Genomic DNA, 16,114 nt, shown 5'->3' on the forward strand with positions numbered 1-16,114 from the left:
CTTTTCCTTTTCCTGACCCTGCTCCAGGACCTTTAAATCAGCAAGGATTTATTGATTGATATAACAAAACAAAGGTCCGTATAGTAAAAGCTATGGTTTTCCCAGTGGTGATGTATAGAAGTGAGAGCTGGACCATAAAGAAGGCTGATTGCCGAAGAATTGATGCTTTTGAATTCTGGTGCTGGAGGAGACTCTTGAGAGTCCCATGGATTGCAAGAAGATCAGACCTATCCATTCTGAAGGAAATCAGCCCTGAGTGCTCACTGGAAGGACAGATCCTGAAGCTGAGGCTCCAATACCTTGGCCACCTCATGAGAAGAGAAGACTCCCTGGAAAAGACCCTGATGTTGGGAAAGATGGAGGGCACAAAGAAAAGGGGATGACAGAGGACGAGATGGTTGGACAGTGTTCTCAAAGCTACCAGCATGAGTTTGACCAAACTGCGGGAGGCAGTGGAAGACAGGAGTGCCTGGCATACTCTGGTCCAGGGGGTCACAAAAAGTCGGACACGACTAAACAACAACATATACCATTTGATTTTAAGAAGCCCTCCAAGTGGTTTGCAAAAGATGGTTGATGTGCACACACAATACATTTAAAGCACACTGTATCCCCACACAAAAAATTAAAATAAAATCCTGGGCCCTGTGGTTTGTGAAGGGTCCTGGGCCTTTCAGCTACATGAGGGATAAACTACAGTTCCCAGGATTCTTGAGGGGGACTATATATAATTTGCATCCCACCTTTTGTCTCCAAGGAGCTCACATGGTTCTCCCCCATCCTTCTCATTTAATCCCCACAACAATCCTGCAATGTAGACTCGACCGAGAGAGACAGCTGGAGACCCCATTCACCTTCCCAGATGTTGCTGGACTCCAACTCCCATCAGCCCCAGCCATGCCTGAATAGCTCAGTCCATAGAGCATGAGACTCTTAATCTCTCAGGGTTGTGGGTTCAAGCCCCATTGGGAGAAAAAAATCCTGCTTTTCAGGAGGTTGGACGAGATGACCCTTCAGGTCCCTTCCAACTTTGTGATTCTATGATTATGGCCAAATTTGTTGGAGGCTGATGGGAGCTGAAGTCTAGCAACACCTGGGAAGGATAGCAGGAGGCCTTCAGCTCTGATTTAAACCTTCAACAGCAACCTGTCACAGAAACCTTAAAGCAGGGAAGGACTTTGCTGCCTTAATAACTACTGTTAACGGTGTAGTTTAGTGGTTAGAGTGTCGGACTAGGATCTGGGAGACCAGGGTTCAAATCCCCACTCAGACATGAAGCTCCCTGGGTGACCTTGGGCCAGTCCCTCACTCTCAGCCTAGAGAGCCACAAGCAAATACCAACCAGACAGACACTCAAAGAATTAAGCAAGAAGACATCTTTCCCATCGCTTTATCTCCGCACTGGGAAAAGCTGGGGATAGGAACAGGGCCGGATTTAGGTTTGATGAGGCCCTAAGCTACTGAAGGTAATAGGGCCCTTTATATGTCCAGCTGTCCTTTGTCAACAACAAATTGTCCCAGTTTTTTGTGTTGAATATATGCTATATGTTAATTTATGGCTCTAATTGGTATCAAAAGCCGTTTGCACATGTTGCCATGCAACCAGTCCATGCAGAATGTAGGCACCCTATATATTGAAATGAGCAAACCAGTGATATTTGAGGGGGCAGACATGGCCCATTACTTACATCACAGGAGCCTACACAACACAAAACACTGTTGCTGTATGTAGTTTATTTGTTTTTCATCTTATATTTTGGAAATGTACATTCAGTTGTTGTTTTCCCCTGTAATTTTTTCGGGGGCCCCCAAGAGGATATAGCTTCTAGCTTGTCTAGCTTATACATAAATCTGGCATTATCATAGGAAAGCAATCCATAAATGATTTAAGTAAACAAACTCAGGTCTGCCAAGGAAGGAAGGAATCAGCAATCAGACACATTGACGTGGAAGTCAGTCCCAGCGAGTGCAATGGGACGAAGCGCACAATTGATCCGGGATTGCTCAATCGGCAGAGTATGAGGCTCTTGACCTCCGGGTCGTGGGTTCGATATCTGCATTGCAGAGGGCTGGACTACATGACTCTGGGGGTCCCTTCCAATTCTACCCTTGTGTCCAGGCGCCTACCTAACAGGACTGGCCGCAACCCACTGGGACCCCCACCTCCTCCAAGCTCTCCCCCCTACCCCGCGGCTGTCACTCACCCTCCCCGGCGCCATCCAATCCGCGCTCGGGAGAGGCGGGCCCTTGGCACTTGCGGGGAACAGCTGCTTCTGCTACGCGGAGGGAAGTGATGCGTCTGAGGAGTGTGGATGCAGAAAGAGAGGGAGGAGGAGGGGGGTCCCTTGGAAGAAAAGGGGGGGCTGCGCTGAGCGGGGCGGAGCAGCGAGCCCCTTGCATTAAAAAACGGGGCGGGAGCGAGCTTTTGCTTCTTTGAAGACCGGAGGAGCGGGGGTGGTGGTGGAAGAGGCGCCTCTGCAAAGCCTTCCCCCTCTTGCGGCGCATCTGAGGCCTGAAAAGTGAGGGGGGGAGCCAGTTGCATGGAGGGGGGCCGCAGGGCGAAGTTGCTCGCTTGCACCGCCCGCTTCTGGATGTAGAGATTTGCAGAGGCTGGAAAGGAGAAGGAGGGCGCGCTGGCATGGGGGGTGGGCTGAGGACAGCAAGGGCATCGCTGGGGGGCGCCCTCTTCCGTTTGCAGACTGCTGCAGGGAGGGGTGGGTAGGTAGGTAGGTAGGCAGGCAGGCAGGCAGGCGAAGGTGCTGGGCTCTTTGATTCCTGGAGATCTCCTCTGGCTGCTGCTACTGCTGCTGCTGCTGCCCTCCCCCAGTCTCCAGCCTCCGCTGGGCCCGGGCCTCCTCCACGCTGGATGCCCTCTGCCGCCTGCACCCAGCTGGAGCCGTGGGCCCCCCATGCGCCGCCCCCGCTGCCGCCCTCTATGTTCTACGTGGGCTTGTTCTTCGTCAACCTGCTGATCCTCTACTACGCCTTCCTGCTGGAGTACATCGCCCTCAACGTCGGCATCGTCTTCCTGCCCGAGGACATGGACCAGGCCCTGGTGGATCTCGGGGTGGTCTCCGACCCGGCTCTGGGACTCTACGAGCTGGACAGCGAGGTGGAAGTGCTGGACGGCTACTGGGAATAACTGGGGCACCCTCCCCGAAAGAGCAACTGGCACGGGCTGGGAAGAGGAGCGCCGCTGCATCCAGATGTGGGCACAGCTGGACGGACCCTTTGTAGACTGCGATGGGGGCACAGGGACAGCCAAGCTGGGCAGGTGCCGGGGGTGCCAGGAGTTTCTCTGCCCCGCCTGCCCCAGTCGTGGGTTTTCTGCTTGAGCTGGAAAGACTGGGGAGAGGCCCACCGACTTTTGGGGGTGCCATGCTAAAGGCAGGCAAGATGACGGCACGGCAGGAAGAGGGAACCAGAGTTGGCACAGACGGACGGGGTCCCTTTGGGGCACTGAAGTAAGTGGCATTTTACGGTTTGATCCAGCTGTGCAGAGGGAAAGAAGTTGCACGTTGAAAAGGTCTGGGGGTGAGGGTTTGATCCTGTATCAGTTCTGCCAAGCTGGCACTCTCCAGGTTTTGGACTACAACTCCCAACTCCCAACAACAACAGGTGCGTTGGCTGGGGTGTGTGTGATGGGAGTTGTAGTTCGCAACGCCTGGAGGGCGGAGGCTCTCGTACATATTGGCATGCCTCTGTGACGATCCAAGCGGTTGCTTTTATCTGCCTTGCCCTTTCTCCTGTAGGCAGAGAGCAGGTTCAAAACTTGCCCAGGTAGAAGGGACTGCTAGTGCTCCCCCAAACCGCTGTGGAACACAGAAAGGGTAAGACTGTCAGTCCATCTAGGTCAGTGTTGTCGACACGGACTGGCAGCAGCGCTCCACATCGACTGGGCTGCCGGCCCTATCCCTAGATACAAAGTAAGAAGCCTCGTGGTGCAATGGGTCCCTGTGTCTGGCTGTTAACTAGGAGGTTGGGGGTTCAAGCCCACCCTGGGATGGCTGTGGGCAGGATTCCCTTCCAACTGTACGATTCTACGAAATCTCATTCCTCATGATTCGGTATAAAAGGCTGCCTTATACAGAGTCAGATTGAGCTCAGTATTGTCTACACAGGCTGGCAGTGGCATTCCAGGATTGTAGTGTGGGGACAATCCCTGAATTGAACCTGCGACCTTCTGTCTCACGAATGTTTAGCACTGAGCACTCTCCGTTATGTGATGCCTCTAATCAGACATGAACACCAGCCATGAAAATGCAAGCCCCCCCGCCCTGGCTGCCTGCACAGTTTCACTCATTCCTAACCCACCCATAAGATGCGGCTGGGGCACCCATTTCTGCAAAGCCCCATCTCCTCCCAACACATTCGGCAAGGGTATTTTGTGTGCATAGTGCAGATCCGCACCATGCATTCCGCACACCCTTAAAAAGTCTGTGGCTTTCTCCCAAAGAATCCTGGGACTTGTAGTTTGTTAAGGATTCTGGGAACATGTAACTTTGGTGTGGTGAAACTACGGTTCCCAGGATTCTCTAGGGGGAAGTCACATTTGCCTGAACGAAAAAGCTTTCATCAGGTGCCAAGAGTGCGGTGAAGGTGCCTGCCGTCAATAGGCAGGGAGTTCCAAAGTGTGATTTCTTTCTTTTCTTCAAATTTTTTTACTGATTTTCACAAAATTATAGACACACAAACATACAAACAAACATAAATCATAACCTTATTAAAACTAATCTTATTAACATTAAGTGACTTCCTCATAGCCCCCTAGTTGAATTTCAGTGCAAATCATTTTAACGGTTTTCCAAATCAAAATTCTTATAAACTTAACTTAATCACTTAACATCTTTCTTACCAATTCAGCATTAAACATATTAATTCATCACATTACATATTTAAATCCTAAGCCTATCTGGTAATTGCAAGCTTTTTCCAATTAATTTAACTTAGCGTATTTAACTAAATAGTCATTAAATTTCGTCCATTCTTCCCAATACTCCTCCTCCTTCTGGTCGTGGACTCTTCCTGTCAGGTCGGCTAGCTCCAAAAAATCCATCATCTTCATCTGCCATTCTACCACAGTTGGTACTCAAAGTGTGATTTCTTGCAAATGCAGAATGAGTATTATGCAGAGAGAGTAGATGGGGCCTGAGACCTTCTGCGTGCAAAGCAGATGCTCTGAGCTGTGGCCCTGTCACAGATCACATGGTGGCTGGGCATTATGGGAGTTGTAGTCCAGAGGGTGCCAGATTGAGAGAGGTGAGATTAAACTCAGATTGAAGTAAAAAAAAAAAAAAAACCACCTTGGATCTGATCTTATACATCTGCCAGATGTTTCTATCTTGTTGTTGTTGTTTAGTTGTTTAGTCGTGTCCGACTCTTCGTGACCCCCTGGACCAGAGCATGCCAGGCACTCCTGTCTTCCACTGCCTCCCGCAGTTTGGTCAAACTCATGTTTGTAGCTTTGAGAACACTGTCCAACCATCTCGTCCTCTGTCGTCCCCTTCTCCTTGTGCCCTCCATCTTTCCCAACATCAGGGTCTTTTCTAGGGAGTCTTCTCTTCTCATGAGGTGGCCAAAGTATTGGGGCCTCAGCTTCAGGATCTGTCCTTCCAATGAGCACTCAGGGCTGATTTCCTTCAGAATGGATAGGTTTGATCTTCTTGCAGTCCATGGGACTCTCAAGAGTCTCCTCCAGCACCAGAATTCAAAAGCATCAATTCTTCGACGATCAGCTTTCTTTATGGTCCAGCTCTCACTTCTATACATCACTACTGGTTTCTATCTAGTCAAGGCCAAAGTGAGTTCTGTTTTCTCTCTCCCTTTGCTACCCAGCTGGCTCATATGAGTTGCGCTTGACTCCGGGTAGCAGTTTCAGATGGCGTGAAAAACTTACCTTACCCTCAGGCCGGCACTGTTAGTTGCTCAGTATCTGCTCCCTCAGCTGAAATGGAAATAGTTTTAGCATGGTGCTTGCTATTTATTCATTTAGTAACTGCAATTAAGCCCCATATCTTAAGCACCTGCACCAACCAGATCTACAAGGTAGACCTCTGTTGCTCCCATTTCACAGACGGGAAGACCGAGAGGTGCTAAAGCACATCCTAAGCAGCTGCAGCAGATCAAAGCAAGGTGGTGCTGGTGGGATAATGCAAGTCAGGACCCAGAAGGGACTTCTTGCCTGAGCACCTGCTGTCATTGCCTTTTTGGGGGAGGGTTGCTCTCTGTTAACCCTCCCAACCTCCTCGCTAGCTGTCCCTCAGCTCCCTCACCCTTCCTTTAAAACTTGAGTTATATTATTGCATTTCTTGGTATCTCTCCAGAATACAGAGAGAGGAGCCATTTAAAATGTCAGCAAAAGCAGTTTAAGCCTTAAACGAATGAGGTTCAGATCTCCCTTCCATATGCAGCTATCAACATCATGATATATATATATATATTAAGCACACTGATTTGTAGAAAACCATGCTGGCTGTCAGTTATTTGGCCCGTGGGCCAGATCCTGACCACCCTCCCCACCACCACCACATTGACAGCAGGGGACAATTACAAAGGGGTGTCGATCGTCTGGTTGGGGTTTATATGAACCTCCTTTGAAGGGGATGCAAACCGTGTTTGCGAAGGAACTTTTCCCTCTTTGCAGACCAGCAAAGGTGCCTGCAAAACCATTGGTGCTGCCTGTGAAGTTGGCTTGCCAAACCTGGGCTAACCCCCTCATTGCCCCTGCAATGGATGCTACTCAAGTCCATTAAACTGGCTGGGATGTTGTCGAACTGGGAAGATGCTTGCCTGCCTGGATAGAGGCTTGAAGATGCCTCTGAATGTTGTGCGGCTGGAATGTAGCAGAGGCAAAAGTTACATCTGTTGCTCCACCCATTATTTGCCTCTGGCCCCGACAAAGGTTACACCAAAGGGGAGAAAGGGTTAACTTGCCAATACAATGCCCCTCTGACTGTATATTTCAGCCTTTCTCAACCTGTGGGTCCCCAGATGTTGTTGAACTACAACTCCCATCAACCCCTAGCTAGCAAGGCCAGAGCTCAGGGATGATGGGAGTTGTAGTCCAGCAACATCTGGGGACCCACAGGTTGAGAACCGCTGGTTTAAAGCAGCACCATACCAATGTAAACAGTCGTGGCTTCCCCTAAAGAACCCTGGGAACTATAGCTCGAGAGCTGAGAGGTGCTGGGAGGCCCCTATTCCATGCCGCTACAGTTCTCAGAGTGGTTTCACAGTCGCTTCTGCCTCCCAGGGAACTCTGGGAATGGGAGCTCCGTGAGAGTCCTAATGACTTTCAGCACCCTTCAGTGGCAATCTGTCCATTTTGCCTCAGGGGGCAAAATGTCCTGGGACGGCCCTGTCAAGCCCTATCGGTGGTGTAGCATGGGTTGCCAGAGCCCAGGGCAAGGAAATTATTATGCCTCCATGCGGTACTGCTGCTGCCAGGCAGAGCAGCAGTTGGACATGCATGTGCATCTCCTCAGGCTGGGGCGCTGCCACTGCTGTGAGCCTTGCCCTCTGCCCGTCTCCACCACCAGTGGGGAACGCAAGGGCCTACCCTAGTGGTGGCCAAACTTGGCCCTCCAGCTGTTTTTGGACTACAACTCCCATCATCCCTAGCTAACAGGACCAGTGGTCAGGGATGATGGGAATTGTAGTCCCAGCTGGAGGGGCGAGTTTGGCCACCACTGGCCTATCCTCTCCCACTTCTTGCTCAGTGTGCTGCTTCGGTGAGGCGGGCGGAACGGGGAGCACCTCCAGTCGGGGCAGCAGCTGCAGAGGCTCCCCCCTAAAAATGGTTGCACCCAGCGCGATCATCTTGGTAGCCTCCACCCCCCCATGCTGCGTCTCTGTCACCCTTAAACTACAGTTCCCAGGATTCACTGGGAGAAGCAATGCTTAATTAAAGTGGTAAGATACTGCTTTGAATGTGTAGTGTAGATGGGGCACAAACCTGCCCCCTTCCTCAGATGGTTTGCCTAGGTCTGAACTCAGGGCCGGATTTAGGCATAGCTGTCAACATTTCCGTTTTTTTAAGGGAAATTCCCTTATTCCGAATAGGATTCCTTGCGAGAAAAGGGAAAAGTTGACAGCTATGGATTTAGGTTTGATGAGGCCCTAAGCTACTGAAGGCAATGGGGCCCTTTATATGTCCAGCTGTCCTTTGTCAACAACAAGTTGTCGCTAGTTTTTTGTGTTGAATATATGCTATATGGTAATTTACAGACCTAATAGGTATCTAAAGCCATTTGCACGTTAACATGTATTTTATCCAAGTAATTGTTACAACCAGTCCATGCAGAATGTAGGCACCCTATACCTAAAGGTAAAGGTAAAGGGACCCCTGACCATTAGGTCCAGTCGTGGCTGACTCTGGGGTTGTGGTGCTCATCTCGCTTTACTGGCCGAGGGAGCCGGCATACAGCTGGTCATGTGGCCAGCATGACTAAGCCGCTTCTGGCAAACCAGAGCAGCGCACGGAAACGCCGTTTACCTTCCCGCTGGAGCAGTACCTATTTATCTACTTGCACTGGCGTGCTTTTGAACTGCTAGGTTGGCAGGAGCAGGGACCGAGCAATGGGAACTCACCCTATCACGGGGATTCGAACCACTGACCTTCTGATTGGCAAGTCCTAGGCTCTGTGGTTTAACCCACAGCGCCACCCTATACATAGAAATGAGCAAACCAGTGATATTTTCGGGAGCAGGCTAGCAGGCAGGGCCCATTACTTACATCATAGAAGCCTACACAACACAATGTACTGTTGCTGTATGCAGGTTTTATTTTATTTTTTTTTTATCTTATATTTTGGAAATGTACATCCAAGTTTTTTTCCCTTTAATTTTTTTGGGGGGCCCCAAGAGAGTGGGACCCTTAGCTATAGCTTGTTTAGCTTATACGTAAATCCAGCACTGTCTGAATTGCACAACTCTGTGCTCCCGGTGTGGGGTGGTGCTGGGAGCAGATCATCACGTTTCCTCCTTGAGAGCATTTGGTTCCTCTTCACAGGTCCCCCAAAGCACCCCCTCCCTTTGTCCTGAGTCGCAAAGTGCACTTTTGGCCACTTGAGCCGAAATACCGTTAATGCACTGACTTTGCAGAAAGACGGTGACCAGAAGGAAAGCATTAAAAGGAATCTGTCGCTGCCCAAAGCTGTGGCAATTGTTGCAATGCAGGGTATATAAAAAGCAGAAGGCTTTGGCTTGGCGCTGCCTGTGCCTCGGGAATCCATCAATGTCATACAGATTTAGCAAGCGCAGGAGATGATCCGGTTTCAAAACAGAAGATGTTATTGACCACTCAGCCTCCAGGAAAGCTGGGTAAAACGGTTTATGGGTTCCTGCGGTAGGAATAGCAGAATAGGAAAACAATACATAATAATACCTGCTTGCATTAGGTAAAGGTGAAGGGACCCCTGACCATTAGGTCCAGTCGTGGCCGACTCTGGGGTTGCGCGCTCATCTCGCTTTATTGGCCGAGGGAGCCGGCATACAGCTTCCGGGTCATGTAGCCAGCATGACTAAGCCGCTTCTGGCGAACCAGAACAGCGCACGGAAACGGCGTTTACCTTCCTGCCAGAGTGGTACCTATTTATCTACTTGCACTTTGACGTGCTTTCGAACTGCTAGGTTGGCAGGAGCAGGGACCAAGCAGCGGGAGCTCACCCCGTCGCAGGGATTTGAACTGCTGACCTTCTGATTGGCAAGCCCTAGGCTCTGTGGTTTATCCCACAGCGCCACCCACATCCCTCCAGCTTGCGTTACCTAATTGGCATCAGCCTTGGGGAAGGGTCGTAGCTCAGTGGGTAAGACACCTGCTTTGCATGCAGAAGGTCCCAGGTTTGATCCTCCGTATCTCCAAATAGGGTGGGGAGAAAGAGTCCTGTTTGAAAATCTGGAGAGGTGCTACCCGTCAGTTCTGGGATAGTTGGACCAATTGTCTGACTCGATAAAGGAGAGTTTCCTAACTTCCTATTTCAACCTTTTTTTCAGAACCATGTGGGATCAGGGCATGTTGAATAGCTTAACTTTCAAATTTGAAAAATTAGGGGTGCTAAGAAGTTGTAACATGACTTGGGGATTTAAAGGATGATTTGGTTAAATTAATATAATTTAGGTTTTCTTGGTAAGTAAAATGTGTGTAAAACTGCATAGAAATCAATATAAATGATAGCTCATTATTATTATTATTATTATTATTATTATTATTATTATTATTATTTATTTAGCATTACCTGGTATTTTCAGAAGGTATAATAATAATAATAATAATAATAATAATAATAATAATAATAATGATGTGGATTTTTGTGGGGGTGTATTGAGTTGGTGTTTTTATTTTTATTAGGCATTTTATGGTTTTATATCTTGATTTTATTCTGTCAACCACCCTGAGACCCCCCTCCCCGGGTATAGGGTGGTACATAAATTCAATCAATCAATCAATCATAATTAAATTTCTTTGGTTTTCCAAAAGCAGTTTATGTGCTTCTTCATCAGATGTAGACTTACTAAGTATTGTCTAATCACAAAAATAATAGCAGGTTTGAATTCCTCACACCCAAAAACATGTTTTTAAGACCCCTCACTGCAGAAATGTGCAAACATTTATGTTTCAGACCCTAAAATGGCACGCCCGGATGTTTGTAGGATCTTGCTTTATCTGGGGAATGGCCCTCACTCTGGGGTGTGGAACATCTGCTTCAGATGAAGGAGGTCCCAGGTTCAGATTCCAGCATTTCCACATACAGCTGGGAGAGACCCCTGCCTGATACCCTGCCAGTCAGTGTAAGGAACACCAGGAGCTACTCAGAGGATAGGACCTGAACCCGTGGCTTCAAGTCACAAGAAAGGAGATTCCAACTAAACATCAGGGTGAACTTTCGGAGAGTAAGAGCTGTTTGACAGTGGAATGGACTCCCTCATGACTCTCCTCCCTTGGGGGTCGGATGACTATCTGTCAAGGATGCTTGAGTTGAGATTCCTTCATTGCACGGGGTTGGACTAGATGACCCTCAGGGTCCCTTCCAACCCCACAATTCTCTACTTTGACTCAGTATAAGGCAGCTTCTTACATTCCTAAGAGACAAACGTGTATTAGGAAAGTAAGAAGAGCCCCGCTCAATTGGAGCTAAGGCTTTCTAATTCAGCATCCTGTTTTCAGTCTCCAACCAGATGCCTATGTTTGTAAAGGTAAAAGGACCCCTGACCATTAGGTCCAGTCGCGGACGACTCTGGGGTTGCAACGCTCATCTCGCTTTACTGGCCGAGGGAGTCGGCATACAGCTTCCGGGTCATGTGGCCAGCATGACTAAGCCGCTTCTGGCGAACCAGAGCAGCGCACGGAAACGCCGTTTACCTTCCCACCAGAGCAGTACCTATTTATTTACTTGCACTGGCGTGCTTTCGAACTGCTAGGTTGGCAGGAGCAGGGACCGAGCAGCGGGAGCTCACCCCGTCGCGGGCATTCGAACCGTTGACCTTCTGATCGGCAAGCCTTAGGCTTTGTGGTTTAACCCACAGCGCCACCCGTGCCCCTGCCTGTGTTAGTAGTCTCCATTAATTCCAATAGATCTACTCTGAACGGGACTAAGACTGAGATGCAACCCATCAGGGTTTGAGCATTCTGAAACAGGGAGGGAAATCACTTTCTGTTTCCTGCTTAATTTCATCCAGCTCTGTCCTCTCCCCGGCCGTGCTTTTCTCTTGCGTAACGTTTCCTTTTCCTTTTTTGAAATCCAGATTTGCACACGTTTTCTGCACATGTGAAAAAGAAGCTGGGAGCACCAGATTACGGGGCAAGACGGCACGGTCGTGAACTTGCATCTCTGCGAGAGGAAACGGCTTCCAGAGCAACGTGGGCTTCCTAACAGCCTGGCTGAGGATGTCCTCAGTATTTGCTTGTTTTTCAGGGATTGGCCATGATTCTGCAGGAAACTGATTATGCACAGCTATCAGAATTTGCTTAGATATTCCAGAAGGGCTTCCAAGTCACGAGAAATACTGCCGGGTCATTTTTAATGGCGAGCCGGGCTGCCAATCACACGTCACAAACTTCCAGGGAACGGAGAAGTCGATGCCGATATGTTGAGCTAGGTGGTACTGTCAGGATAAGAAGCCTGAGTGCAGGTGTGTGGTGAGAGGGGGCCCAGATATTGCTGAACTACAAATCCCATCAGCCCCAGCAAGCACGGCCAAAGCCCAGGGACGATGGGAGCTGCAGTTCAGCAAAATCTGGAGGGCCAAAGATTTTCCCTGCGCTTGCTAAAGTGGTTGATGGAGCAGGATGGGGCATGCTTTTACACAGGTGGGTGGGGAGACTTACAATTATCCAGATATTTCTGAACTACAACTCCCACCATCCCTGAGCATCAACCATGCTGGCTGGGGGCTGACGGGAGTTGGCACTGAACCACATCTGGAAGGCTCCCAATCCCTGTTTTTTTAAGGGGCGCTGGAAAAACCACCATGAGATCTCAAGAAGTATTGCAAGAGAGCCCTGGCACATTTTTGCACCGTCTGCACACAGTTAGAGGGTTGGTTTTGGCCGTCCCCACAACCTTGCATGCGGTCCTGGGCCCAGTTTGCACAGACCGGTCTCATAAGGGTAGCCACCTTCGGTTCAGGACCTGGTGCATTCCTTGTGTATCACCAGTACAACTCTGCAATGCATGTGAGTGGTTGCTTTAAAAAATCTCTGCCATGTCAATGTTTGTGTTTGGAAAGCTTGCGTGTCGTTAAAGGACCCTTCTCCCTGACATGCTAGATTTCTACAAGCAAGGGAGAGTTTGATGTGGGAACACTTGCATCCGGAGTTGTTACTAGTCCACAGGGACTGCAGTTGCACCCTTCCTAAAACGTGCAGGATCTACTCTGCCGTCATCATAACCTCCCAGCCGACAATCTGCATTTGCTGTTGATGAGCTATAGAACAGGTCACACTTTTCTGAAAGGAAAAAACCCCCCACCCTAATCCCATTAAGCTTCAGGAACTCATTTCATAACCCTCAAAACGTCGCCTTTTAAAGAATAAAAAATGAAGAGAATTGCAGCGAGTTGGTGCGTCTGCCACACAGTGTTACGGGAAAGAATTGCTTTTGTAAGTATTTTTGTAATTTGGGGAAAGGAAGGGGGTCTTGTTAATTCCCACGTTATTTTGCCTAGTGTTGAAATGCAGTTCTTATGTTTAAAAAAATAATAATGTAAAAAGCAATATATTGATAACCAGCCTCTTTCAAATACACAAGTATGCAGGTCAGCTGATCGAGAGTGTTGCCCATTCATTTATCTGTGAAGCGGTTTCAGTTCCCGTGTCTTCTTGCGGTTATCTTGTGTCGTCCCCGACAGCAGGGCCCGAGCCATTGTGCTCCAATGACAAGCAGAATTGTTGAGAAGAAACCTTGAAAGGCTATGCCTCCTCCATTAGAGGCTTTTAAGCTGAGCTTGGATAGCAGTAGATCTGCATTCTGCCTGCGGTTGGATTTGCGGCCCCAGCTATGTTTCTAGGATAAATAGCCCTCTCTGCAACCATCAAAGAAGGCGCATGCAAAGAGGTTACCTAAAAGATTTAACACACATTTATTGAAGATTATATGCATATTTACTGAAGGTTGCACACGCGGTAAAACCGTGTTCAAATGACTCACAGACAGAGACAGGGAGGGGGCGTGGGAAATCTACAATGGTCTAATAAGAAATGTGTGTACAGTGGTATCTTGGTTCTCAAACGCCTTGGTACTCAAACAACTTGGAACCCAAACACTGCAAACCCGGAAGTAAGTGTTTCAGTTTGCGAACTTTTTTTGGAAGCCGAACGTGCTCTGTTTTGAGTGTTATGCTTCCAATGTAAGTGTTACGCTTCTGTTTTGAGTGTTACACACTTAATAATAATGATAATAAATTTTTATTTATACTCCGCCCTCCCCGGCCAGAGCCGGGCTCAGGGTGGCTAACACCAGTAAAATTACAATAAAAACATAATGTGGGGGGGCAATTTAAAATACAGGTTAAAAATACAATTTAAAATTCCATTTGGAGTGTCTGTTTTTCCTATTTATTTAGTGCTTTTGTTTTTGCGGCTCTTTTTTGTTTGTTTTTGTGACTGTGTGGAACCCAGTTCAGCTACTGATTGATTGATTGATTGATTGATTTTGTGACTGCAGTACATTGTTTATTGCTTTCATTATATGGATCAATAGTCTCGTTAGATAGTAAAATTCATGTTAAATTGCTGTTTTAGGGGATGTTTTTAAAAGTCTGGAATGGATTAATCCATTTTGCATTACTTTCTATGGCAAAGCGCGCCTTGGTTGTGGAACGCTTTGGTTTTGGAACGGACTTCCGGAACGGATTAAGTTTGAGAACCAAGATACCACTGTATACACAAAAAGACCTTGCACTGCTCCACAGTCTATTCATCTGCTAAAGATCATTTTGCAGAAACTGCGCTTTGCATTCTCTTGTGGCTCCTCAAAACCGTGTCAAGCTATTTCCCAAATCTATGCTTTCAGGACAGAGGCCCCCGTAGCCGGATGTTGTCGATTTCCGATTTTCATGCATGAAGCACCCCATGCAAAATGTCAGGTTCTTCGTCCTCCATTCGGAAGGATGTGCCTGTCAAGTCATAAACACACACATCTTTTCTGGCTTGCTTTTGTTAAGGGCGTAACATCAGAAGAGTCTTGCAACCTGATTTCGCAGTGGCCACTCAGACGTCCCGATGGGAAATCTCCATGCAGGACCCGAGTGCAAGAGCCACACTCCTCTCCTGTGGTTTGCAGCATCTGGCATTTATCTGGGAGCATCACTGCCTCCAGCCGTGACGGCAGTAGATTAAGCCTTTGGGGCTAGTAGCCATCGGTAGCCCTCTCCTCCATTAAAAGGTAAAGGGACCCCTGACCATTAGGTCCAGTCGTGACCGACTCTGGGGTTGCGGCGCTCATCTCGCTTTACTGGCCGAGGGAGCCGATGTACAGCTTCCAGGTCATGTGGCCAGCATGACTAAGCTGCTTCTGGTGAACCAGAGCAGCGCACGGAAATGCCATTTACCTTCCCGCTGGAGTGGTACCTATTTATCTACTTGCACTGGCATGCTTTTGAACTGCTAGGTGGGCAGGAGCTGGGACTGAGCAGCGGGAGCTCAACCCGTCGCGGGGATTCGAAACGCCAACCTGATCGGCAAGCCCTAGGCTCAGTGGTTTAACCCACAGCGCTACCCGCGTCTCCTCCATTAATCCTCTTTTAAAGCCCCCTAGTCTGCATTCTGAAGCCAACGTTTTCACGCGATCTTCTCCCTGCGGTGCTAAGCAATGCAAAGACTTAAGGGTGGTCTCCGAACTAACAGTAACTCGGAGCAAACCATAGAAATAAATGGACATGGCTAGGCTAGGTCCGTTGCTTTCAATGGGTTCTGAGCAAAAGCTAGCTGAGTACAACTCAAACACACTTTCCTGCTACGACCTCTCAAGCGGGCCAAGAGGACATAGAAAGAGCTGGATTAGACCTGCAGTGGCCAGCGAGAGGCATTCCTTCCTGGGAAGCCTCCTGGGAACTGAATGCCTGTACTGGGTTAAAAGGGAAAATGGGTGGGGCAACAGAATCAATTTCCAACCTGGCCTTCCAACTGTAGGTGGCACCAGAGCCAATGTGCACTACACATTTCAATAGGTGGAATGATACCTTGAACCGTTTTTCAAAATAATAATAATAATAATTAATAATGCATTTTCATTTTAGTTGTTCTGCTTTCAGACCCATTTAAAATTTATTCGGCGTTCAGGTCCCTTCTGCGCTGTACATTTGAAGCACGACGATACCACTTTAAACAGGAACAGCTTCTCCCAGAGAATCTTGGGAAGTGTAGTTTGCTAAGGGTGCTGAGCAATGTGAGGAAGCCCCTTGTTCCCTTCACAGAACTACATTTCCCAGGCTGGTATAGCAGTCATGCCCTCTTCCCAGGGAACTCTGGGAATTGTAGCCCCATGGAGGGAACAGGGGTCTCTGAACAAGGCCCTAACTAACTACATTTCCCAGGATTCTTTGGGGGGAAGCCATGACAATTTAAAGTGGCACGATACTGCTTTAAGTGTATAGAGTAGATTGGACCTTAGATCAG

The 16,114-nt window shown here is 48.5% G+C and overlaps 2 protein-coding genes across 2 annotated transcripts in view; one reads left to right on the top strand and one right to left on the bottom strand.

Annotated features, from left to right (window-relative positions):
- Positions 1–2,242: 2,242 nt before the first annotated feature.
- Positions 2,243–13,258, top strand: DEXI (Dexi homolog). Its single transcript, XM_053364577.1, has 2 exons — positions 2,243–3,464; positions 11,743–13,258. Exon 1 carries the CDS (start codon positions 2,867–2,869, stop codon positions 3,140–3,142), a length of 276 nt encoding a protein of 91 aa, XP_053220552.1. The 5' UTR covers positions 2,243–2,866; the 3' UTR covers positions 3,143–3,464; positions 11,743–13,258.
- A 301-nt stretch (positions 13,259–13,559) lies between these two features.
- Positions 13,560–16,114, bottom strand: part of CIITA (class II major histocompatibility complex transactivator) — a 42,913-nt gene continuing 40,358 nt past the window's right edge. Inside the window, exon 19 of the mRNA XM_053364564.1 lies at positions 13,560–14,613. The gene's annotated coding sequence lies outside the window, so the exon portion shown is untranslated. The remainder of the gene's footprint in view (positions 14,614–16,114) is intronic.

The sequence above is a fragment of the Podarcis raffonei genome, chromosome 14, assembly GCF_027172205.1.
Source record: "Podarcis raffonei isolate rPodRaf1 chromosome 14, rPodRaf1.pri, whole genome shotgun sequence".
In the NCBI taxonomy this organism is placed as follows: Eukaryota; Metazoa; Chordata; class Lepidosauria; order Squamata; family Lacertidae; genus Podarcis; species Podarcis raffonei.